The sequence below is a fragment of the Pleurodeles waltl genome, chromosome 6, assembly GCF_031143425.1.
Source record: "Pleurodeles waltl isolate 20211129_DDA chromosome 6, aPleWal1.hap1.20221129, whole genome shotgun sequence".
Taxonomy (NCBI): Eukaryota; Metazoa; Chordata; class Amphibia; order Caudata; family Salamandridae; genus Pleurodeles; species Pleurodeles waltl.
Window position 1 is genome coordinate 1,067,141,205 of NC_090445.1, and position 26,881 is coordinate 1,067,168,085.

At 47.3% G+C, this 26,881-nt stretch overlaps 1 protein-coding gene across 7 annotated transcripts in view; it reads left to right on the top strand.

Annotated features, from left to right (window-relative positions):
• The window catches only part of HSPG2 (heparan sulfate proteoglycan 2), a 933,800-nt gene that overhangs the window by 814,854 nt on the left and 92,065 nt on the right, over positions 1-26,881 (top strand). For all 7 annotated transcript variants that reach the window (XM_069240056.1, XM_069240057.1, XM_069240060.1 and 4 more), the window contains 2 exons: positions 19,128-19,244; positions 23,717-23,801. In XM_069240056.1, the coding sequence (XP_069096157.1) occupies positions 19,128-19,244; positions 23,717-23,801 (202 nt within the window). The remainder of the gene's footprint in view (positions 1-19,127; positions 19,245-23,716; positions 23,802-26,881) is intronic.

Consider the following 26,881-nt stretch of genomic DNA (forward strand, 5'->3'; position numbering starts at 1 on the left):
AAAATACAAACCACCACCCACAGATCCAGTGTTTATTACTTCGCAGTTACCACCTGACTCCGTAGTAGTAGGGGCAGCTCGCAAAAGAGCAAATTCCCATACATCTGGCGACGCCCCACCTCCGGACAAAGAAAGCAGAAAATTTGATGCGGCAGGGAAAAGAGTAGCATCACAGGCAGCCAACCAGTGGCGCATCGCAAATTCTCAAGCGCTGCTGGCCAGATATGACCGCGCTCACTGGGATGAGATGCAACTTCTCGTAGACCATCTTCCCCAAGAATACCAAAAAAGGGCGCAGCAAATAGTTGAAGAGGGACAAACAATCTCAAACAATCAAATCCGCTCTTCACTGGACGCAGCCGATACTGCAGCGAGAACAGTCAACACTGCTGTCACCATAAGGAGACACGCTTAGCTCCGCACTTCAGGCTTCAAACCTGAAATCCAGCAGGCTGTCCTTAATATGCCCTTCAACGAAAAACAACTTTTTGGCCCTGAAGTGGACACAGCCATTGAAAAACTTAAAAAGGACACAGACACGGCCAAGGCCATGGGCGCACTCTACTCCCCGCAGAGCAGAGGCTCTTTTAGAAAAACTCCATTTAGAGGGGGGTTTCGTGGCCAACCCACAGACACCACCAGCCAACAAACAAGAACCACACCATATCAGGGTTCCTTCCAAAGGGGAGGTTTCAGGGGATATAGGGGGGGTCAATTCCCAAGGAGTAGGGGAAGATTCCAGACTCCAAAAACACCTCCACCTAAACAGTGACTTTCAAGTCACGCAACCCCTTCACTCAACACCAGTGGGGGGAAGACTAAGCCAATTCTACCAATCTTGGCAACAAATTACAACAGACAATTGGGTATTAGCAATAATCCAACATGGCTATTGCATAGAATTCCACAAATTCCCACCAAACATCCCTCCCAAAACACGCAAAATGTCACCACAACATTTAGAACTTTTAGGACTAGAAGTTCAAGCACTACTGCAAAAGGATGCAATAGTGTTAGTACCAGTACAACAAAAAAACACAGGAGTTTACTCCCTGTTCTTTCTAATTCCAAAAAAAGACAAAACATTAAGACCAATATTAGATCTCAGGACACTAAATACCTACATCATATCGGACCATTTTCACATGGTCACACTACAAGACATCATTCCACTGCTCAAACAGCAAGATTACATGACCACATTAGACCTAAAGGATGCGTACTTTCATATACCAATACACCCTTCTCACAGAAAGTACCTACGGTTCGTATTCAAAGGAATACATTACCAATTCAAAGTGTTGCCATTCGGAATAACAACTGCACCAAGAGTGTTCACAAAATGTCTAGCAGTAGTAGCAGCACACATCAGGAGACAACAAATACATGTGTTCCCTTACCTAGACGATTGGCTAATCAAGACCAACACAGTAAACAAATGCGCAAACGACACCACATGTGTCATACAAACCCTTCACAAACTGGGGTTTTCCATCAACTATACAAAATCACACCTAGAACCGTGTCAGACACAACAATATCTAGGAGCAACCATCAACACATCAAAAGGAATTGCCACTCCAAGCCCACAAAGAGTGCAGGCATTCCACAAGGTAATAAGTGCTATGTTTCCAAACCAAAAGATACAAGCAAAATTTGTGCTAAAACTTCTAGGCATGATGTCATCATGCATAGCCATTGTCCCAAACGCAAGACTACACATGCGACCCTTACAACAGTGTCTAGCATCACAATGGTCACAGGCACAGGGTCAACTTCAAGATCTGGTGTTGGTAAACCGCCAAACATACCTCTCGCTTCTATGGTGGAACAGCAAAAATTTGAACAAAGGGCGGACATTTCAGGACCCAGTGCCTCAATACGTTATAACAACAGATGCTTCCATGACAGGGTGGGGAGCACACCTCAATCACCACAGCATTCAAGGACAATGGGACATACACCAAACAAAATTTCATATCAATTACCTAGAACTGTTAGCAGTATTTCTAGCGTTGAAAGCCTTCCAACCCATAATAACACACAAATACATTCTTGTCAAAACAGACAACATGACAACAATGTATTATTCAAACAAACAAGGAGGAACACACTCAACACAATTGTGCCTCCTAACACAAAAAATTTGGCAGTGGGCGATTCACAACAACATTCGCCTAATAGCACAATTTATTCCAGGAATACAAAACCAGCTAGCAGACAACCTTTCGCGAGACCACCAACAAGTCCACGAATGGGAAATTCACCCCCAAGTTCTGAACAAGTACTTTCAAATTTGGGGAACACCCCAGATAGATTTGTTCGCAACAAAAGAAAACTCAAAATGCCAAAACTTCGCATCCAGGTACCCACACCGCGAATCACAAGGCAATGCTCTATGGATGAGTTGGTCAGGGATATTTGCATACGCTTTTCCCCCTCTCCCTCTCCTTCCCTATCTAGTAAACAAGTTGAGTCAAAACCAACTCAAACTCATACTGATAGCACCCACATGGGCAAGACAACCTTGGTATACAACTCTACTAGACCTTTCACTAGTACCGCATGTCAAACTACCCAACAGACCAGATCTGTTAACACAACACAAACAACAGATCAGGCATCCAAACCCAGCATCATTGAATCTGGCAATTTGGCTCCTGAAATCCTAGAATTCGGACACTTAGACCTCACACAAGAATGCATGGAGGTCATAAAACAAGCTAGAAAACCTTCCACTAGACACTGCTATGCATCTAAGTGGAAAAGATTTGTTTACTACTGCCATGCCAATCAAATACAACCATTACATGCCTCTACTAAAGACATAGTAGGATACTTACTACATTTGCAAAAAGAAAATCTTGCTTTTTCATCTATAAAAATACACCTCGCAGCAATATCTGCTTACCTACAAACTACTCATTCATCGTCTCTATTTAGAATACCAGTTATTAAAGCATTCATGGAAGGGCTAAAAAGAATTATACCACCAAGAACACCACCAGTTCCTTCATGGAATCTTAACATGTTCTTAACAAGACTCATGGGTCCACCTTTCGAACCCATGCATTCCTGTGAACTGCAATATCTAACCTGGAAAGTCGCATTTCTCATTGCAATCACATCCCTCAGAAGAGTAAGTGAAATACAGGCATTTACCATACAAGAACCATTTATTCAAATACACAACAATAAAATAGTTCTAAGAACAAATCCAAAATTTCTACCAAAAGTAATCTCACCATTCCATTTAAATCAAACAGTACAATTGCCAGTGTTCTTCCCACAACCAAATTCCGTGGCTGAAAGGGCACTACATACATTAGACATCAAAAGAGCACTAATGTACTACATTGACAGAACAAAGCTAATCAGGAAAACAAAACAACTGTTCATAGCTTTTCAAAAACCACACATAGGAAATCCAATCTCTAAACAAGGCATTGCTAGATGGATAGTCAGATGTATTCAAACATGCTATCTTAAAGCCAAAAGAGAATTGCCTATTACACCAAAAGCACACTCAACCAGAAAGAAAGGTGCTACAATGGCCTTTCTAGGAAACATTCCTATGAGCGAAATATGTAAGGCTGCAACCTGGTCTACGCCTCATACGTTTACTAAACACTACTGTGTAGACGTACTAAATGCACAACAAGCTACAGTGGGCCAAGCTGTACTAAGAACATTATTCCAAACTACTTCAACTCCTACAGGCTAAACCACCGCTTTTAGGGGAGGTAACTGCTTTATAGTCTATGCCAAACATGTGTATCTGCAGCAACATATGCCATCGAACTGAAAATGTCACTTACCCAGTGTACATCTGTTCGTGGCATTAGTCGCTGCAGATTCACATGTACCCTCCCACCTCCCCGGGAAGCCTGTAGCCGTTTAGAGGTAGATCATAAATCTTAACTGTACATTTGTAAATAATTATTATAAACTCTTAACGTACATACATATTCACTCCATTGCATGGGCACTATTTATAGCAAACAACTCCATCCTCACCCTCTGCGGGGAAAACAATCTAAGATGGAGTCGACGCCCATGCGCAATGGAGCCGAAGAGGGAGGAGTCCTTCGGTCCCGTGACCAAAAAAGACTTCTTCGAAGAAAAACAACTTGTAATACTCCGAGCCCAACACCAGGCAGCGGACTGTGCCAAACATGTGAATCTGCAGCGACTAATGCCACGAACAGATGTACACTGGGTAAGTGACATTTTCATTCCGCCCACCGGCCCAGTGGGGATCACGGCTGCAACATAGGAGCCGGCTCCAAATGGAGCCGGCGGTGTTACGGCCGTGCGACGGGTGCAGTTGCACCCGTCGCGCTTTTCACTGTCTGCACAGCAGACAGTGAAAAGCCGCATGGGGCCCTGTCAGGGGGCCCCTGCACTGCCCATGCCAGTGGCATGGGCAGTGCAGGGGCCCCCAGGGGCCCCATGACTCCCCGTTCCGCCAGCCTTTTCCTGGCGGTTCAGACCGCCAGAAAAAGGCTGGCAGTCGGGGACTCGTAATCCCCTGGGCAGCGCTGCAAGCAGCGCTGCCCTGGCGGATTACATCCGCCAGGGCTATTGTGGTGGAAAACCGCCGCCCCGGCGGTGCGACCGCAGCGCTACCGCCGTGGTCAAAATACGCCGGGAGGCACCGCTAGCCTGTTGGCGGTGCTCCCGTCGTTTTGGCCCTGCGGTTGTAATACCGCCAGGGTCATAATGACCACCAAAATGCTTAATTGTAGCACAATTGGCACACACTTTAGCACCCCTGTAGGTCCACTGGTACCTAGGGCATGGGTACTAAAGACGGTCTCCAACGGCACAGCATGTATTATGCCACCCTAGGGACCCCCATACAAATTACATGCAGACTGCCACTGCAGACTGCGTGTCATGGTGCAAACCATGATTGAAAGCACATCATGGCACACTCCTTGTCTGCAACACCCTGAATCATTGCTTATAACATATGTAAGTCACCCCTAGAGCAGGCCTTGGAGCCCTAATGCATGGTGCATTATATTATGTGTGAGGACATATCTGCATGAGCTGCTATGCCCCTGTGATGTGTAGTTCTTTTACTAAATGTAGCAAGTGAACAGTGAAGCCATCTTAAGGTATGTACTGGGCACTGGTCGTTACGAGCATCCCAGCTACATAACAGCTTTACTGAAACCTACTGTGTTTGGTATCAAACATGTAATTTAAAAAAAATCCATACTGTTGCCAGTATTGGAGTTATTATGACATGCACCCAGAGGGAACCTTAGAGGTGCCCCCTGAAAACCTACTTGCCCTCTAGTGTTCTGGCTGACTTGTATCGACCAACCTGCAACCACAGACAAGTTTCTGACCTGCCAGAAGGTGAGAGCCTGTGCTCCCAGAGGCCAGAAACAGTACCTGCTCTGGAGAAAGGTGTTATCACCTCCTCCAGCAGGATGACTAGTAAATCAGCATATTTGGGCTGTAAGCTTCAAAGCCTCTTCTGCCCTTTGATATGCGACCCTGACTTCCCCTAGACCTGGGGAATGCCACCTCATGCCCAGAGGCCCATTTGCACCAGGACAGGCTAAATATTAGCTATGCATGTAGGCATGCTGTACTTCCAGGCTAGTCAAACCCCTGAGGTTGGCTGCCTGATTTGCTTCACGAAGGAAGGGTTCCACCATCTTGTTTTTGGTGGAACTAGAAAGTCTGGGACAGGGTTATGCCCACTCCCCACAGGAAGTGGTCATATAAGGGGTGTAGTCACCCCCAGGAGTAAGAAGCCCATTGGCTACTACCCCACAGTCCCCTAAATTCATTATTTAGGGGACCCTAACACCAGGAACTCAGATTTGACTGAGTATTAAAGGAAGAAGACAAAGAAGAGCCGACCAGCGCAAGAACTGTAGACTTCCTGTGTACTTTTGGCACCAAGCCCTGCCTACCTCCTGCTGTCCAGACAATCACAAGGACCTGACTTGTCCTGCAGCTGTGTATCTTCAAAAAGCCCCAGAGATCTACCAGGACTTCGCCACCCAGCCAGCATCTCCCTTGGAGTAAAGAAGCCATTTCCCTCTGAACTGCAGAAAGCGACCGCAATGTCCGGCCCACTGATCTGCAGACCACTGGGTCCACCCATGCAGCAGTCACGCAGGAGGACGTCACTGTGCTTCATGAGGACACACCCATATCCCCACCAAGTTTGTAGATGCCAGGACCCCAGGAGTTGCCCTGCACCAGATACCAGAGCAGTTGCAAGCACGAAAGCTTGTTTGTGTCTAGTCCAACACCACTGCTGCTAAACTGACCTGCCCACCTAGGGTCAAGGGAACAGATGAGGCTGGCAATAAGAGTGGCCCTTCTGTCTGTTTTTCTACCTCCTCTGCAGGTCTAACCAGTGGCGACTCATCCTTTAGGGCCAAGGGGCCACACCCCCCCCCCCCACCTTTTGCCCCTCATGAAGAGTGTCTGTCAGGCTGAACAAAGGCCTGCCTGACAGACACTCTTCATTTTCAGCTCAGTCAGCCAGGAGTGAGCCATGCGCGATTTGCGCAGACTCCTGGCTGCCTGAGCTGAACTTTGCTGGGCTGAGGAGGTCACAGCTCCTATGGGCGTGACCTCCTCGGCTCAGCAAAGCTGCCTCGAGGCCCTCCCCTGGGTGACGAGGAAAGCGTCACCCATTGACACATGCCCTGGGTGCTTCAGGATTAAGCCCTAAAGCGACCAGGGCGAGTGTCAATCAGTGACACTTCGTCACAGAGTGGGGTGGAGTCAGCATTCTCACTGACCCCATCCCACTCTGTGACGAGGCTGGGACTGCTGCCTTCCCTCATTGGCTGAGGGAAGGCAGCAGTCCCAACCCTCCTGGGACCGGAGGCTGAAGGTAAGTGGGTGTGTGTATTTGTGTGATGTTTTAAAATGAATGTTTGGTGCCTGCGTGCATGTTTGAATGTTATGAGTGTTAATGGATGTGCATGCGTGTGTGAAAGAATGAGTGTGTGATGTTTTAAAATGAATGTTTGGTGCGTGCTGCATGTTTGAATGGTATGAGTGTTGTTAATGGATGTGCGTGCGTGTCTGTGTTTGAAAGAATGTGTGTGTGTGCTTCCCGCCCGCCCCCTCCTTCCCTCCCTCCTAAAGCTGCTGGCCGCCACTGGGTCTAACCAAGAACTGTGAGCGCCTTTGACGCACTGGAGCACCTGACCAAAACTGTCTGCCCCTGAGCTCCTGGCCCAGGACCACAAACTTTTACTCTGCCCATTTGCTCCCAGGACCCTCATGAAACTGAGCCAATCGTTCGGGCTCCCGGACTTGTTCCAGTGACTCCCTCTGCAGTCTTTTTTTAGGTGCCCCCCTTTTCGCCAACCATGCAAGCACACAAGGCTGCCAAACTGTCCAGCACCTTAGTACACGGACACTCCAGGGCTGGTAAACCTGAACTGCTGGTGGCTCACTTAACCTTGACCCCCTAGCACCTTATGTTCGAAAGGAGACCCCTGAAATACGTTTTCCAGTTCTTGTATGCAGTACGTGTTTCCTTCTCATAGGAAAGCATTACTGTGTAAAAATGCTTGTGTGTGACATTTGTACCTCACTGTAAAAACTGATATTTGATATAGACTTCTAGTTGCAGATTCTTTACCTTAGAATATTCCTGCAGGCGTCAGACTGGATCTGGAGATTTTTACTTCGAGCAATACCCTTGCGCGTCGGTAGGTGGTGTCGGTCGACTCCACGGGCGTTGTTGGCATCGTAGTCGCCGTGATGACTTCAGGAGTAGTACATAGATGCCGACTCAGTGCAGTGACGTCCGCTCCTTTATTTCCGCGTAACGTACTGATCTGGAGAGAGCTACGCTGGTCTTTTTTTTTTTTTCCTTTTTTTTTGGTGCCTCGAGATGTCCTTGAAGTCCGGTTTCAAGTCGTGCGAGGACCGTCACCGCATGATGTCTGTGATGGATCCACATTGGGTCTGTTTGTGGTGCTTGGAGAGTGACCACAACCTGAAGTTGTGCTCTGCGTGCCGGGCCATGCACCCGAAGACCCTGAGGAAGCGGTTTTTCAAGCTCATGGCGGCCCGGCGCTCAACTCCGCGTAGGTCCCGGTCTCGCTCGAGAGGAAGGTCTCAAGACTGTTCGCAGAGCCAACACCTTTCTTCTTCCTTCAAGTCTTCGGGCACAGGTAAGAAGAAGAAGTCGTTGAAGCGGTCCTGTCGCCCTTCGACTTCACCCTGTCGCTAGGCTGATACGACCTGGCAGTAGCATTGACGCTCGAGGCTTCAGTCTTCGGAGCCTGCTTCTGGGTCCGCTCTGCGCTTCCCTGAATATCCGAAAGCCGGAGCGACCCCTGCCCATTTAAAGGAGTTTTATGAGGCCATGCACCTCATTTTTGGGCGGACCGACCCCCGATACCGCGCCTTGGGGTCCAAGGGGTTCGGATGATGGGCCATCGGGTTCTGTGCCAATGGCTTTGGCTCTGGCTCCCGGATCCGCACTGACGCTGGTCGTACCTCTAGACCTTCCCCGGTGCCAGTTTGATTGTTGACACTCCCGACATTGGTAATGCCCATCATAGACGTCGACCTGATCCTTATCCCCCACGACTCGGAGTTAGAGCGGCGTCGCCCAACACCGCCTCAGTCTTCGATGGGGATTACTCACCTCAGGTCGGATTTGCACCCTTTTCCTTACAGGTAAGAATTCGGGGAAGGTTTGGAGGGGTCCCTGAACCCTTATGAATACCAGGCTGACGCATCTTTGGACAGGGCACAGGATTTGGGCGAGGCCAATGGATTGGACACTTCTCCAGACGCTGGCATGCTGTCTCCTACGGTGGAGGGAGCAACGTATGCTACAGTGGTCAGTAGGGCGGCTGAGGTCATTGGCCTTGAGCTACCTACTGTAGAGGTCAGGTCCAGTCTCCTGACAGGGGTGCTTCAGCCAGGGGCTTCCACATGTGAGCCCCTTTTGCCATTCAATGAAGCCCTCAACAATGTCCTTTTGGGTACTTGGTCCAAACACAACACAGGGGCTCCTGCGAACAGGACTAACGCATGCTGCCATCCGCTCACCCCGAACCACCCTAAATTCCTGTCCCATCACCCCATGCCTGAGAGTCTGGTCATCCAGGCTTCCTCTACCTTGGGTGCATTCTCTTCCTCACCCCCAGATAGGGAATCAAAAAGACTGGAACAATTAGGGAAGAAGATGTTTTCTTCCTTCAGTCTCATGATGCGGTCTGTGAACACCACATGCCTTTTGGGCCGCTATATCCACTCTCTGTGGGATACAGTCATGCAAGTTCTGCCGCAGATACCGAAGGAGGCATGTGCTATTGTCTCCCAAGCTGCCAATGATGGGAGAGATGCAGCGAAGTTCACCATCCGATGTGGGTTGGACACAATAGACACACTAGGCAAATCGGTTGCTACGACGGTGGCCTTGAGACGCCGTGCCTGGTTGCATACTTTTGGTCTTTCGGGGAATGTCCAACAGTCTCTAATGGACATGCCCTTTGATAGCTCCCTTCTCGTTGGAGACAAGGCGGACTCAGCCTTGGAGAGATTCAAGGACCCCGGGGCTACGGCTCGGTCCCTTAGCCTTTTTGCTGCCCCTCGACCCCAACAGTCTGCTTTTCACCCCTATTCGTGGCTATGGAAGGGGCTCCCTGTGGAGTCCCCCCACCCAGCCACCATGACACCCATGCTGTTCAGCCACTGCGTGGCTGGGGAATGGAATCCCACATGGGCGTGGGGCAGGGAACCAGAGGTCTGCCCATTTCACTCCTGCCCCCACTGCAGCCTCCAAACCCTCCTAGTCCTTCCTGTCACTCCGATCCAGTTGGCGGCAGGATTCGCCATCACTTGCCCCACTAGGAATCCATCACTACGGACAAGTTGGTTTTGCAGATAGTTCGAAAGGGCTATTCATTCGTTTTCAAATCTCCACCACCAGCCATGCCCCCATCTATCAGCCAACTCCCGGAGGATCATTTGGCACTTCTCCGTCAGGACGTCATGGCTCTCTAGGCCAAGGAAGCCATAGAGAAGGTCCCTGTGCAAGAAGTAGGTCATGGTTGTTATTCCTACTTTTTGGTGCCAAAAAAAGACAAGGTCTTACGTCCTATCCTAGATCTTTAGGCCCTCAACTACTTCCTCAAAAAGGAGAAATTCAAAATGCTCACCCTGGCTGTGGTCCTGTCTGCCTTTGGCCCAGGAAGACTGGATGGTAGCGTTGGACTTCCAGAATGCTTATTTCCACATTTCCCTCCTGCCTGCCCACAGACGTTACCTGTGATTCGTGGTAGGTCACGAGCACTATCAGTTTACCTTGCTCCCCTTCAGCCTTACCAGTGCCCCTCGGGTGTTCATGAAAGGTTGCAGCTTATCTGCACAGATTAGGGTTCTCAGTCTTCCCCTACCTGGATGACTCGCTGTTGAAGGCGAACTCGCCCCCAGAAAGTCGTCTCCTACCTTCAGACTACGGCGAGCCTCCTGCACACGCTGGGGTTCACTATCAACGTGCCGAAGTCACACCTGACCCCCTCTCAGACGCTCCCTTTCATCAGAGCTGTTCTGGACACAGTGCAGTTTCGGCCTTATCCTGCCAAAAAGCGAGTCCAAGATATTCAGGCTATGATTCTGATCTTTCAGCCTCTGTCTTGGGTTTCGGTGAGACTGACTCTGAACCTGCTGGGTCTCATGGCCTCCTGCATCCTGCTAGTGACGCATGCCAGATGGCATATGTGGGCTGTGCAATGGGACTTGAAGTTCCATTGAGTGCAGCATCAGGGGAATCTCTCTGACATTGTCCAGATCTATGCAGGGACTGCGAAAGACCTGCAGTGGTGGCTCTCAAATTCTCATTGGCTCCATGGCAGATCCCTCTCCCTTCCCCAGCCAGATCTAACCATAGTGACAGATGCGTCACTTCTGGGTTGGGGGGACCACATGGGAGAGGTGGAGATCAGTGACCTCTGATCTCCAGCGGAGTCTGGGCTCCATATCAATCTTCTGGAGCTCTGGGCAATAAGGCTTGCGTTGAAAGCATTTCTTCCCTCTCTCAAAGGGAAAGTACTTCAGGTGTTCACGGACAATACTACTGCCATGTGGTACTGCAACAAACAGGGCGGAGTAGGGTCTTGGACATGCTGGAACATCTGGGCATTACCCTAATGGTTCAACATCTGGCGGGTTCTCTCAATGCCAGAACCGACTAACTCAGCCATCGATGCACAGACGATCTCGAATGGCATCTCCATCTGGAGGTGGCGCAAGGTCTCTTTCAGCAGTGGGGAGAGCCTTGGTTAGATCTATTTGCCTCCGCAGAGAATGCTCAATGTCAGCTGTTTTGCATGTTGGAGTTTCCAAGGCGGCAGTCGCTTGGAGACGCTTTTCGTCTGGAGTGGAACTCCGGCCTCCTTTCCGCCTATACCACTTCTGCCCAGAGTTCTCAAGAAGATCAGGAACAACTGTGCCCAAGTCATCTTGGTGGCTCCAGACTGGGGACGGAGAGTATGGTATTCCGAGCTACTGAGTGTAAGGAAATGCCTCCTTGGCATGGTTACCCATGACTCTTTGCCTTTTGCTGATGCCAAGTTATGATTGAACGTGTGCTGGGACCCTGCTAACCAGGCCCCAGCACCAGTGTTCTTTCCCTAAACTGTACCTTTGCTTCCACAATTGGCACAGCCTTGGCACTCAGATAAGTCCCTTGTAAACGGTACCCCTGGTAACAAGGGCCCTGATGCCAGGAAGGTCTCTAAGGGCTGCAGCATGTCTTATGCCACCCTGGGGACCCCTCACTCAGCACATGCACACTGCCTTACAGCTTGTGTGTGCTGGTGGGGAGAAATGACTACGTCGAGATGGCACTCCCCTCAGGGTGCCAGGCCAACCTCACACTGCCTGTGGCTTATGTAAGTCACCCCTCTAGCAGGCCTTACAACCCTAAGACAGGGTGCACTACAACACAGGTGAGGGCATATGTGCATGAGCACTATGCCCCTACAGTGTCTAAGCAAAACCTTAGACATTGTAAGTGCAGGGCAGCCATAAGAGTATATGGTCTGGGAGTTTGTCAAAAACGAACTCCACAGTTCCATAATGGCTACACTGAAATCTGGGAAATTTGGTATCAAACCTCTCAGCGCAATAAATGCACACTTATGCCAGTGTGGTATTTATTGTAAAATGCACCCAGAGAGCAACTTAGAGATGACCCCTGAATACCAATCTGACTTCTAGTGTTAGGCTGACCAGTTTCTGCAAGCCTGCCACAACCAGATGAGTTGCTGGCCACATGGGGAGAGTGCCTTTGTCACTCTGTGGCCAGGAACAAAGCCTGTACTGGGTGGAGCTGCTTCTCACATCCCCCTGCAGGAACTGGAACACCTGGCGGTGAGCCTCAAAGGCTCACCCCTTTTGTTACAGCGCCACAGGCCATACCAGCTAGTGGAGATGCCCGCCCCTCCGGCCACTGCCCCCACTTTTGGCGGCAAGGCTGGAGGAGATAGTTAGAAAAACAAGGAGGAGTCACCCACCAGTCAGGACAGCCCCTAAGGTGCCCTGAGCTGAGGTGACCCCTGCCTTTATAAATCCTCCATCTTAAGTTTGGAAGATTCCCCCAATACAAATAGGTATGTGCCCCCCCTCCCCTCAGGGAGGAGGCACAAAGAGGGTTTAGCCACCATCCAGGGCAGTAGCTATTGGCTACTGCCCTCCCAGACCTAAACACACCCCTAAATTTAGTATTTAGGGGCACCCAGGAAAAAAGTTTCCTGCAACCTGAACTAAGAAGGACTGCTGACCTGAAAGCCCTGCAGAGATGACGGAGATGACAACTGCTTTGGCTCCAGCCCTACCGGCCTGTCTCCGATCTTGAAAAACTGCAACAGCAATGCATCCAACAGGGACCAGCGACCTCTGAATCCTCAGAGGACTGCCCTGAACCTAAGGACCAAGAAACTCCTGTGAGCAGCGGCTCTATTCAAGAAACAGAAACAATACTGCAACTTTTCTGCAACTTTCAAAGACCTCACTCTTCCCTCTGGAAGTGTGAGACTTCTACCTCTGCACCCGACACCCCTGGCTCGAGATCCAGAGAACCAACACCACAGGGAGGACTCCCAGGCGACTGCGACCCCGTGAGTAGCCCAAGACGACCCCCTTGGATCCCCACAGCTATGCCTGCAGAGAGAATCCAGAGACTCCCCCTGACCGCGACTGCCTGTAACAAGGGACCCGATGTCTGGACCAAGCACTGCACCCGCAGCCCCCAGGACGAGAAGGAACCGAACCTCAGTTCAGGAGTGACCCCCAGGCGACCCACTGCCTAGCCCAGGTGGTGGCTGGCACGAGAAGCCCCCCTGTGCCCTGCCTGCACCGCTAAAGGGACCCCCGGGTCCACCCATTAAATCCAATACAAAACCCGACACCGGCTTTGCACTCTGCACCCGGCCGCCCCTGTGCCGCTAAGGGTGTGTTTTGTGTGCCTACTTGGGTCACCACCACCCCCTTCCCCCCGTGCTCTGTAAAACCCCAAAGACCCCAAAAACAAAAAGAACAGGGGTGCTCCGGTCCTAGTCTGATTACAGACTTGGGTAACAGGCCAGGGGTGTTTTGTAGAGCACCGGGGGGGATACACACAAACCCACAAAACACACCCTCAGCCGCACAGGGGCGGCCAGGTGCAGTAGGCAAAGTGGGCGTTGGGTTTGCTATTGAAAGCAATAGAGGGACCTGGGGTTCACTTAGGCGATGCAGGCAGGGCACAGGGGGGCTTCTCGGGCCAGCCACTGACTGGGCTAGGATGAGGGCCACCTGCTGGTCACTTCTGCACTGATAGGTGGTTCCGCTCGGTCCTGGGGGCCTGCGGGTGCAGTGCTTGGTCCAGGCATCGGGTTCCTTTTGTTACCAGGCAGTCGCGGTCAGGGGGGCCTCTGGATCCTCTCTGCAGGTGTCGCTGTGGGAGTGCAGGTGGGTCGACTCACGGTGTCCACCTCGTTGGAGTCGCCTGGGAGTCCTCTCTGCAGTGTTGGTTCTCCTGAACTCGAGCTGGGGGCGTTTGGTGCAGAGGGTGAAGTCTCATGCTTCCGGCGTGAAGGAAGAGTCTCTTTAAAAGTTGCTTCTTTGTTGCAAAGTTGTTGTAGGTTCTGTACAGTGCCGCTGTTCTAGGGAGTTTCTTGGTACGTTAGGTTCAGGGCAGTCCTCTGAGTCCTCAGAGGTCGCTGGTCCCCGTCAGATGCGTCGCTGTGCAGGTTCTTTGAGTCTGGAGACAGGCCGGTAGGGCTGGGGCCAAGTCAGTTGGTGTCTCCATCATCTCTGCGGGGCTTTCAGGTCAGCAGTCCTTCTCTTTTCAGGTTGCAGAAATCTGATTTCCTGGGTTCAAGGTCGCCCCTAAATACTAAATTCAGGGGTGTGTTTAGGTCTGGGTGGCAGTAGCCAATGGCTCCTGTCCTTGAGGATGGCTACACCCTCTTTGTGCCTCCTCCCTGAGGGGAGGGAGGCACATCCCTATTCCTATTGGGGCACTCCTCCAAACTCAAGATGGAGGATTTCTAAAGGCAGGGGTCACCTTACCTCAGGGAACCCTAGAGGCTGTCCTGACTGGTAGGTGACTCCCCCTTGTTTTTCTCATTATCTCCTCCGGCCTTGCTGCTAAAAGTGGGGGCCCTGGCCAGAGGGGCGGGCATCTTCACTAGCTCGGTTGCCCTGGGGTGCTGTAACAAAAGGCATGAGCCTTTGAGGCTCACCGCCAGGTGTTACAGTTCCTGCAGGGGGAGGTGAGTAGCACCTCCACCCAGTACAGGCTTTGTTCCTGGCCACAGAGTGACAAAGGCACTCACTCTGTGTGGCCAGATACTCGTCTGGTTGTGGCAGGCTGGCAGAAACTGGTCAGCCTAGCAATAGGAGTTGGATTGGTATTCAGGGGGCATCTTTAAGATGCCCTCTGGGTGTATTTTACAATAAATCCCACACTGGCATCAGTGTGCATTTATTGTGATGAGAAGTTTGATACCAAACGTCCCAGATTTCAGTGTTGCCATTATGGAACTGTGGAGTTCGTAATTGACAGACTCCCAGACCATATTCTCTTTATGGCTACCCTGCACTCAAAATGTCTAAGGTTTTGCAGCTATGCCCTCACCTGTGGTATAGTGCACCATGCGTTAGGGGTGTAAAGCCTGCTAGAGGGGTGGCTTACCTATGCCACAGTCAGTGGTTGGTAGGCATGTCACTCTGATTGGAGTGCCGTGTCGACTTTGTCTTTTTCTCCCCACCAGCACACACAAGCTGTGAGGCAGTGTGCATGTGCTGAGTGAGGGGTCCCCAGGGTGGCATAATACATGCTGCAGCCCTTAGAGACCTTCCCTGGCCACAGAGGCCTTGGTACCATGGGTTCCTTTTACAAGGGACTTAACTGTGTGCCAGGGCTGTGCCAATTGTGGAGTCACAGGTACAGTTTTAGGGAAAGAACACTTGTGCTGGGGCCTGGTTATCAGGGTCCCAGCACACTTCCAATCAAAGCTAGAATCAACAAAAGGCAAAAACCTAGGGAGTCACCATGCCAACAGTGGCATTTTCGTACACTCTCCATTTATCATGCCCCAATGGGACCTTAATCTTGTCCTTACTTACTTAATGAGTACTTCTTTTGAGCGGATGCACAATTGCCCTTTACGGCTCCTCACTTTCAAGACTATCTTTCTTGTTGCCATCACTTCTGCTCGCAGACTTAATGAGCTTCAAGGTCTTTCTTCCAAGCCTCCATTCTTGTCTCTGCACCCTGACAAAGTGGTCTTATGCACTGAGGCTTCCTTCCTTCTTAACGTTGTTATGCCTTTTCATGTAGGTCAGTCCATCACTTTGCCTACTTTTTATGTACCCCCACATCCTTCCCATGAGGAGGAGAGACTCCACTGTCTTGGCCCAAAAAGAGCGTTGGCGTTCTACCTAAATTGCGCTAAAGATTTCCGGATGGAGGATCAACTCTTTGTCGGGTATGTGGGTGTGAAGAAAGGGAAGGCGGTGCAAAAACGTACCATCTCTCGATGGGTACTTATTTACATCAAGATGTGATACGCTTTGGCCAAGAAGCAACCCTCTGAGGGATTGCACGTTCATTCCACCAGAGCGACTGCTGCTTCCACTGCGTTAGCGTGCGGTGGTCCTGTCCTGGATATCTGCCAGGCAGCTACGTGGGCATCCCTGCACACGTTTGCTAAGCATTACTGCCTGGACAGTCCGGTCCTTCGGGACGGCTACTTTGGTCGTTCGGTCCTGCAGGACTTTCCTGTGTGGTCTTGTTTCGCAGCCCACCTCTGAGGATGGCATTGATTGGGTATCTATTGTAAGGTAAGGAATCTGCAACTGGAAGTCTCTATCAGATGTGCAAGTTACTTACCTTCAGAAACAAAATATCTGGTAGAGACATATTCTAGTTACAGATTCCTTACCGACCCACCCATCCTCCCTGCTTGCGAACTGATTTCTAGGGACAAGGATTCTCCCTTCAGGTCTTTAGCTCTGGCGCACCAATCTCAGTGTTCTTAGTGGCTCTGCGCTTTGGCGGGGAAAGTCAGTAAAAGAAACTGACGTCACTGCGCTGAGGCAACATTTATATACTGCTCCCAATATTTTCACGGCGTCTGTGATGCTGGCAACGCCTGCAGGTTTGATGGACGCCACCTACCGACGCGCAAGGGTATTGCTTGAAGAAAAAATCTCCGGATACAGTCTGACACCTGGGGGAAAATTCTAAGGTAAGGAATCTGCAACTAGAATATGTGTCTACCAGAAATTGTGTTACCAAAGGTAATTAACTTGTACTTTTGTGACGATCAGCATAATTGTTGGGTGGTATTGCTGTGCCATTGCTTTACACATTGCCCCTGTGATAAGTCTGTCTGCTCTGTGCCAAGCTACCCTAGGGTTGAGCTCAGGTTATTCAGTGAGTGTAATCACCTACCGCTGATAAGAGTGGTGAGTTCTGCCTGGCTAAGGTCCAGCCTCAGCCAAACAGAACACGCTGCCTCCAACAGAGGGAATATCCCTCAGTTTGGTCAGGGCAATTAAGCACAGTGAGTCTGCAGCTACAAACTGATGGGTTTTTGATTTGAACATGCAGTTCTTATCTAGATTTATTTGAGGAGTGAATGTATTGATATATGTTCTTCCATATTTTCATATGTCCCCTAACATGCTGATAAATAATAATACATTTTAGGTACTAGATATAGTGGAAACCCAACTCCCAGCAGCAACAAAGCACCTTATGAACACCGCTTCTATTGTAGTTTGAACATCAGGAAAACGTGGTGCTGTCCATAGAACAGTGCTGTGCACGGGGTCTAATGTGGACTTCATGACAAAAAAACAGGACGAGATATGGATTCAAGTAGCATTAGAGAGCACACTGTAAAGTTGTAAATAGCATATTTGCTGCACACAAAAGTAGAACTTGAGGCACAGCGAGATAAAGTGACATGCCCAGAATTCCTCAAGGTTTATTATGTTCTGGTGATAGGGAATTAAAACCCAGGTGTCCGAGTCTCTCGGTAGTCAACATAGCAACTGGACAACATCTGTTCATCCTCATTTAAATTAGGAGCTCCCTATATTGATCTATTTCTTACTGGCCCTGTGTGCCCTGGTTCAGAGCCTTAACTAGAAGAAGTCTATTTTCTCAGGAATCCGAAATATGATGTAAGATCTGTGGAGTGGAAACATAGTTTTCTTGTCCAATGACTTTGCAATCACTGTTAGAAGTATTATATATATCCACCTGCTGTTATGTGTTGGAAAACAAGCCTATACGTATCGAGTATTCAAAGATTACATCCCTAACATAGATATTACACACTTTTAATCTAAAGGTAATACATTGAAAGAGATAATTTTCTACAGACACAATGTATTTTTCAGTTTTTATGATAATGTGCAGACATTTCTGGCTATATCAAGTTCACCAGCTTTGTTGTTTAATAACTTGTAATGCAGCATTATGTTTTCAGAAATAATACAAATGATAGCATCAAAAGAGTGAAGAAATGAAAGGCTCATTACCTGACTGAAAGCAGCCCCAATGGACTAAGAAAGGGGAAAAATACAATGCCTCAGGTTACTGCACAATGTCCTTTGTGAACACGAATTTGTTTGTTATTCCACAATCTGATTATCTTTTAAGACATATCTGAGAATGTTATTGCTCAGTAAAGGTATCCTATTTGTAGTCTGGCAGATCAAGGGTGTGAAGGCTTCCGTCTTCACCAATTAGCATACACCTAGGCTGTCATGCGTTGATTCTGATATACTTTATGCGTAAAGTGCTAGCCTGTTCACCACTTAGTATTTAGCTCCCAGTTGAAGTCACATTGGTTCACTTGAACACTACTTTAGTCAGCCGTAGAGCACCACCTGGAGGGTTGTCTTAGGTTCTTTTGGATAATCTAGGAAGGACATTGATCAAACGAAGAAGCTACTGAAGAACAAGATAGTGTGTGTGGTCTATGTGATAAGCAATTAAGGAAATTTCTGAGTACCTCAGGGCGTGGACATGCATGCAGCGTTAATAATAGAAGGTTTGTAGGAAGGTGATGTATCTATTGAGCAACCTTGTAGAGCATTTAGGTGGGTACAACTTACCCGAAGAAGCATTACAACGTGTATGAAAGTGGTACAAGGGACCCGACAAGGGGGTTAAAGGAGATCTTTCTAATCAGACAAACACAGACTCAGAAATAATTTTACTGCTTTCCCTTATGCCCTAGCAGACCATGAAACAATAAAAGGACTATTTGAGGTTTGAAGGTAAAGTAATGTTTATAATTATAGTAGATTCTTAAAGAGTTATTTCCAGTTCTTGACACAATAAAGGACTACTACTTTGTATGAAAGGTCCTAATATTCTTTATTCCTTAATTTCTACAAGAAAGTGTCATTTTGGAAAAAAAAGAGGTCAACACGTGTTTCGCAACAATCCTCATGCTTCATCAGGGCCAACAAACTTGCTAACTAAATCTTTTCAATTGATCAATATCCAAATGATTTCAGTCCATTCAATTTGAAAGAATTGCAATTACAGCCAGCCCTTGTGTTCCGCATTATGAAGGTCCATTTTGGCTTCCTTATTGTTACAGAACGAGTGATGCCATATTTTACCAACAACCCACAGTCCTACCTTCCCTTGCCAACCATCAAGGATGCCTACAAGAACTTTGAGATCCAGATCACTTTCCGACCAGACACTGCTGATGGTAAGCTGGATGCCTTATATGCTATTGTGTTTCTGTTCATTTGTTTATTCCTTTTGATGCTTGCATAGTGCCTCTAACATTTTATAGACATAGATATGTAGATACAGATATAAATATATAGATGAAGATATAAAATGTGTATATATATATATATATATATAGATATAAATATATAGATATTATGTATGTAGCTATAGATAGACTGATGCTTCAAGCCAATTGGAAATGCCTTTTTTTTTTATACCCACAAATGTTTTTACATTGCGTCACATTTTGAACAGTCTCACCCAAGAGACACATCTAAAGTCAACAGTCCATAGATTTGGACAACTTGGTGTAATTTTATGCAGAAAGGTTCTTTGCTGCCAACAGCTGTACAGTCTTTCAACTCGCTGCTGAACACATCACCTCAGAACATAAGAGGGAAATGGAGTCTGTTTTTATATCAGCCAGTGTCCTCTTGTTCCGAGGAATGTATCTCTTCATAGAGCATGGAACATCAGCGAATATTATCCATCTCTCAATTGCCACTTTTTTACCCACTCAAGTCTCTGTATCTAAGTATTTATGCTCCCACTGAGCTCTCTGAAAACCAAACCTTTGAAGATGAGAGTATAATTTTAGGTTGAAATGAAACCTAATTTGGTGTAACCCTTAAACCATCGGTGAGTGAGAAGTTGAGTCTAAGCCATTCTTTCAGTGTGAAACAACCTAAACCTGAGGATTCAAAAGTTAGTAACTCTGCTTCCAGTTTAAAGGGGTATTCACTGGTCCATGTGCATCTCATAATTCCTGAGCATGTGAAACATGTGATAACCATGACAGCCATTGGATTCGTTCATCGTTAGTCGTAAGCAATATAAATATCTTTGATTGCTCTTGTGTACAACCATCAAATTGAACACTTTATTGGAACAGAACACAAGACCAGATACAAGAAAATGTATTTTATGTCAGTAAGACAAACTCTACTTGTCAAGAAAATTATATTTGGGGTACCATAGAGTTGGTTACAGACTGTCATGAAGGAAAATGGGTTCTCTTTGGTACAGATAAGGTCTCACAATTTGCAGCTGTTTTCCAGTTCATTGAAATGAGGATGTTCACCTTTTACTAGCATACCTGATGTTGGTGTACATTGATTGCCCAGGATGAGCTGTCCTGTATTCATTATTGTTCAGATTTGCACAGACACATGACATCTTGCATTTATTCCTTGCTCTTTTTACTCTAAATGACAATTTACAAGTCTGTGGGTTATTCAGGTTTCTTTCTTCCAAATTATCATTGGGTTTCTCTTTTCTTTCCTCTTGATCCCTTGTTTGTGGATCACTTACTTTTTCTGCACCCTTTTGTCCCCTTTAGATATTTCTCCCCTATTTCATTGGTTTTATTTTCTCATATTCATGTTTTCCCTCCTCACATTTCTTTTTAACCCTTCACACACTCTAGGAACCTTTCTCCACACTGCATCTTTTCTGGTCCAGTTTGCCACACTCTGTTCTGCTTTATCTCAATATATTTGTTTCTGTCTTTCTGTACTTATTATTCTTTTTCCCCTTTTTCTTAAAAATATTCTATATGTAGCCCTCCTTCTATACTCGGGTAAGTGCACTTTCTGTTCTTGCCTCTCTCTTTTGTTGTAATGCATATTCTGAATGTTTTTTCAACCCTGTAAATTCTAACGAGTTTTCTTTTGTGTATATCGTTGACATTTTTGTTGGACATAGACATCTCGTATATACTAAAACTATACTAATATTTTGCTGTGAGACAGAATATTGCTAATGGAGCTACCAAATTCCATTTGAAATGAAGGGAACCTTAAATCTGGCACAATTAAACTTTGGATTCTAGCATGCTTAAAATCCTCTCTCCTGATAGCTATTGCTCCTCACAGGACCGATAAAGAAATCCATTGTCCAAGTGGAACATACACGTTGCTTCTTTTCCTTTACAATACATTTCTCAGTATTAGATTACATATTATTTTGCGATCCTGGCCGCTATGGGGACTACTGACTCATTTGCACTTGTAATATTACCTTATGGCACATTTCCAACACTAGTTTCAATGTACTGCTCGATTGTAGCATAACTCCGACTCATAATTGTCCTTGTGGTGGCTAGAAGTGCAAATCAGGCCCTGCGTATTGCGCAGATTTTCATTTCCCTGTGGATTCTTTTTTTAAGTTCATGTTTTTGATGCAGACCCTAAGAGACTTTCCTGTATGTTAACAGAGATGACCCGAATGACCTTAGATAGCGACTGGATCCCAAATTATTTCAAAAATCCCATTTTAGCTTTATTTGACAAGGCATCTTAGCCATGTATTGATTCTGTAACCAGCAATTTAACAACAGTAATCTAAACCATTGATTAATATGGCACAGCAGTAAGACGTTCCAGGGAAAAAAAGACAAGGAGCGTTGTTGTGCATATTGTAGAATGATAGAAAACATAAATTCCAGTGTTCGAGAGTTCTAATTTTCACTGCTAAACCTTTCTGAAGTGTTTGCCTGAAAAATGAGCAGCCAATTCGGCATTCCGTATATTGAGCAAAACATGATTTCCAGCATGCTGCAGGGTTCTAATATTCTGAAATTATCTCGATAGAACGGCATGCAGTGCCTTTTTAGCTGAATAGTCATCATGTACCTGCAGTATTTCCAAATCCTCTTAAACCAGGCTTCAGGCAGCATAATTATCTTTGCAGATAAACACCCACACTGTAGAATCATCATTGCTAGATATGTAAATCTTAAGTAAACATCCAAGAAAACTTTTGGAATGCTTTAACTGGAACATTAGACTTGTCATTCTGCCACACTTTGGCTCACAAAGCATGAAGGTGCAAACAAACAGTAGAATTTGCGCTCCATCTGATGTGGGATTTTTTGTGTGTGTTTTTTGTGGTGATGGGTTGATCACATTAGCTGATAGAGTTCATAGACAGGCTGTGAAATAAGAGAATTTCACACAATTCTGTTCAGTGTTTCAACTGTTAGCAACTTTCGGAAGCATATAAAACCTTTAAACACACTGTGTGTTCGTGCCTATTAATACAGTTGAGATAAACACACCTGTTTTCTTTACGACCGCGCTATTTCTGGTTCAGGTACTGGATAGTGTGTGGCTAAATGATAGCATTAAATGGTGGCAGCTGTTTACCTGTTTGGCTCCGTATCAGGCATAGCTTGCCTCAGTGAGTCGGTGTCCCTGCCACCTGCATGATCCTTAGAAGGCTGGAACACAGTCAGGAGGAGGAGAGGTGTGGGGAGGAGAGCAGTAGTGGCACAGGCAGCAATCCTTCAAAGACCAGAAGAAACTGACTGAAACATTAAGAGGGGGTTGAGGTATTCCCCAAGGTGGTGGGATGGAGAGTGAAATCTGGAGAAGGTGGAATTAATGATTTTATACGGTGTTAATGTCAACCTTCATTGTTGCGTATTTTCTTTCTTTCTAAGAAATACAAACACATTCTTTTGAAACATAACATGTAGAAGGATGAAGTAGATCTAACCTCCAAGTTTTATGCATTAAGATTTGAGTAAAGGGAGCTATTTCAACAGTGTTTGTGATGAATGGAAGAAGATTGAAGGTGAAAGCCCTAAGCTCCCAGTGAATAAGCATTTTGATAGAATGAGCATAATGAAGCACAGTGCATAATTAATAGTGATATGCCAAGTTATGAGGGATTTTGATTTGATTTTATTTAACTTAAATTGGGGTTCAACAACTTGGGCATCCAAGACTTGATAAGTTTGGGCCAGTAGGTTATGCTAGGAGTGCTTTGGAAACAAAATGTTCTATACATTTGTGCAGCTACCCTAAATATCAATAGGAATTTCTCTTTAAGTCCTTGGAGCATCATGTGTCAGACTGTCCCTAGTCTTGTCATCTGAATGAGTACATCTTAACTTGGGACCACCTAAATTGTTGTATACTGTGACAATTTCAGAGTTTGTGAGGGGGTACAAAGAGCAGTAAACTCCTTAGCTGATATCCCTGGGACTTCGATCATCATTAGCTTTGGGCCACAGGTAGCTATTTGAATATCATACTTTTCCCTATCACCAACAGGTTCAGTGTATGAGGACAGACAACCAGGGCTCCCCTGGGATTTTTGGTTAGCCTTCATCCTGACAGAAAGATACAAGAGCTCAATGTAACCATCAGGACAGAAAGGAAAAATAAGTACTGATTGTCTATGGCAGCAGAAAAAGAGGTTGGAACATTAGGAACAAGTTATAGTTTTGTCTTGGCAGTAGATCGTCTTCCAGGCTCTGTTTTTGCTTTGATACCTACCTGCTATTTGGTGTGTGGGCATGTCTTGCTTGAGATGTGTCCTTATGGTACTTCTTTTTGTCCTAAGCAGATGCTTGTCTGTACTGAGTCTCTAATCCTGTGACAGTAATAGTTGGAGAAAACTAGTTTGATAATGTTAATTTGACTGTTCTTCTTTTGTCAGGTATGTTGGTGTACAATGGTCAGAAAAAGAACACAGGGGGAGATTTCATCTCCTTCGGTTTGGTTGGAGGCCGTCCTGAACTCAGGTACGAAACCATAGCCTATTATAAGGCACTTAAATATTTATTTTAACTGAAAACTAGTATGGACAGCCTTGCATTTTAAGTACTTGTCAGAGCATTGGCCCTGTTGTTATAGTGCCTAAAAGATTGTAGTAGAGGCTCTTGAAATTGCTAAATGTTGACATGAAATCGCAGATTCACACTTTCGGTTGCAATTGTTCTGGCTGCTTTATTTGTTGGTCTGTTTATGCATTAAAAACATTTTATCTGATAGAGACTTCTAGTTGCAGATTCCTTACCTTCGAATTTTCCCCCAGGAGTCAGACTGGAGATTTTTCTTCGAGCAATACTGTGAGGAAATGCCTCCTTGGCATGGTTACCCCCTAACTTTTTGCCTTTGCTGATGCTAAGTTATGATTTGAAAGTGTGCTGGGACCCTGCTAACCAGGCCCCAGCACCAGTGTTCTTTCCCTAAACTGTACCTTTATCTCCACAATTGGCACAACCATGGCACTCAGGTAAGTCCCTTGTAACTTGTACCCCTGGAACCAAGGGCCCTGATACCAGGGAAGGTCTCTAATGGCTGCAGCATGTCTTATGCCACCCTGGGGACCCATCGCTCAGCACATGCACACTGCCTCACAGCTTGTGTGTGTGCTGGTGGGGAGAAAATGACTAAGTCGACATGGCACTCCCCTCAGAGTGCCATGCCAACCTCACACTGCCTGTGGCATAGGTAAGTTACCCCTCTAGCAGGCCTTACAGCCCTAAGGCAGGGTGCACTATACCACAGGTGAGGGTATATGTGCATGAGCACTATGCCCCTACAGTGTCTAAGCAAAACCTTAGACATTGTAAGTGCAGGGTAGCCATAAGAGTATATGGTCTGAGAGTTTGTCAAACACGAACTCCACAGCTCTATAATGGCTACACTGAATACTGGGAAGTTTGGTATCAAACTTCTCAGCACAATAAATGCACACCTATGCCAGTGTACAATTTATTGTAGCGTACACCCAGAGAGCATCTTAGAGATGCCCCCTGAATACCTCACCAACTTATAGTGTAGGCTGACCAGTTCCTGCCACACACCAGACATGTTGCTGGCCACATGGGGAGAGTGCCTTTGTCACTCTGTGGCCAGGAACAAAGCCTGTACTGGGTGGAGGTGCTTCTCACCTCCCCCTGCAGAGTGTGTAACACCTGGCATTGAGCCTCAAAGGCTCACCCCTTTTGTTACAGCGCCCCAGGGCATCCCAGCAATTGGCGATGCCCGCCACTCCGGCCACTGCCCCCAATTTTGGCAGCAAGGCTTGAGGAGATAATGAGAAAAACAAGGAGGAGTCACCCACCAGTCAGGACAGCTCCTAAGGTGTCCTGAGCTGAGGTGACCCCTGCCTTCAGAAATCTTCCATCTTTAGTTTGGAGGATTCCCCCAATAGGATTAGGAATGTGCCCCCTCCCCTCAGGGAGGAGGCACATAGAGGGTGTAGCCATCCTCCAGGACAGTAGCCATTGCCTACTGCCCTCCTGACCTACATACACCCCTAAATTTAGTATTTAGGGGCGACCCAGACCCCAGGAAATTAGATTCCTTCAACCTACACAAAGAAGGAGGACTGCTGATCTGAAAGCCATGCAGAGACGACGGAGACAACAACTGACTTGGCCCCAGCCCTGCCGGCCTGTCTCCAGACTCAAAGAACCTGCACAGCGATGCATCCAATAGGGACCAGCAACCTCTGAAGACTCAGAGAACTGCCCTGAACCAAAAGACCAAGAGATGCCTGAGAACAGCGGCACTGTTCACCAACAGCAACATTTTTGCATCTTTGAAGCAACTTTTAAAGAACTCACTCTTTCCGCCGGAAGCCTGAGGCTTCACGCTCTTCACCCGACGCCCCCAGCTCGAGCTCCAGAGAACCAACACTGCAGAGAGGACTCCCAGGCGACTGCGACCTCGTGAGTAACCTTAGACGACCCCCATGCACCCCCACAGCGACGCCTGCAGAGAGGATCCCCATGATTGCGCCTGGTAACAAGGAACCCGACGCCTGGACCCAGCACTGCACCCGCAGCCCCCAGGCCCAAGAGGAACGAAACTCCAGTGCAGGAGTGACAATCAGGGGGCCCTCTGCCTAGCCCAGTCAGTGGCTGGCCCTAGAAGCCCCCCCATGCCCTGCCTGCATCGCCTAAGTGACCCCCGGATCCCTCCATTGCTTTCTATAGCAAACCCAACGCCAACTTTGCACACTGCACCTGGCCGCCCTGTGCCGCTGAGGGTGTGTTTTCTGTGCCTGTTTGTGTCCCCCCTCCCCAGCCCCCCCCCCCCCCCCCCCCCCCCCCCCCACCGTGCTCTACAAAACCCCCCTGGTCTGCTCCCTGAGGACGCAGGTACTTACCTGCCAGCAGACCGGAAACGGAGCACCCCTGTTCTCCATAGGCGCCTATGTGTTTTGGGCCCTCCTTTGACCTCTGCACCTGACTGGCCCTGTGTTGCTGGTGTGGTGATTTTGGGGTTGACTTGAACCCCCAACGGTGGGCTGCCTATGCCCAGGAGACTAAACTTGTAAGTGCTTTACTTACCTTAGAAACTTAACCATACTTTCCTCCCCCAGGAACTGTTGATTTTTGCACTGTCCACTTTTAAAATAGCTTATTGCCATTTTAACCTATATTGTGTGTACTACTGCTTTAATTCAAAGTTCCTTACTTACCTGTGTGGAGTACCTTGCATTTAATGTATTTACTTCAAATGTTGAATCTTGTGGTTCTAAAATAAATTAAGAAAATATATTTTTCTATATAAAAACTATTGGCCTGGAGTTAAGTCTTTGAGTGTGTGTTCCTCATTTATTGCCTGTGTGTGTACAACAAATGTTTAACACTACCCTCTGATAAGCCTACTGCTCGATCACACTACCACAAAATAGAGCATTAGTATTATCTAATTTTGCCACTATCAACTTCTAAGGGGAACCGTTGGACTCTGTGCACACTATCTCTCACTTTAAGATAGTATATAGAGAGCCAACGTCCTACAGATATAGTATATACAGAGCCAGCTTCCTACAAAGGTCCTTGGGACTTCTGAGTGCATGATT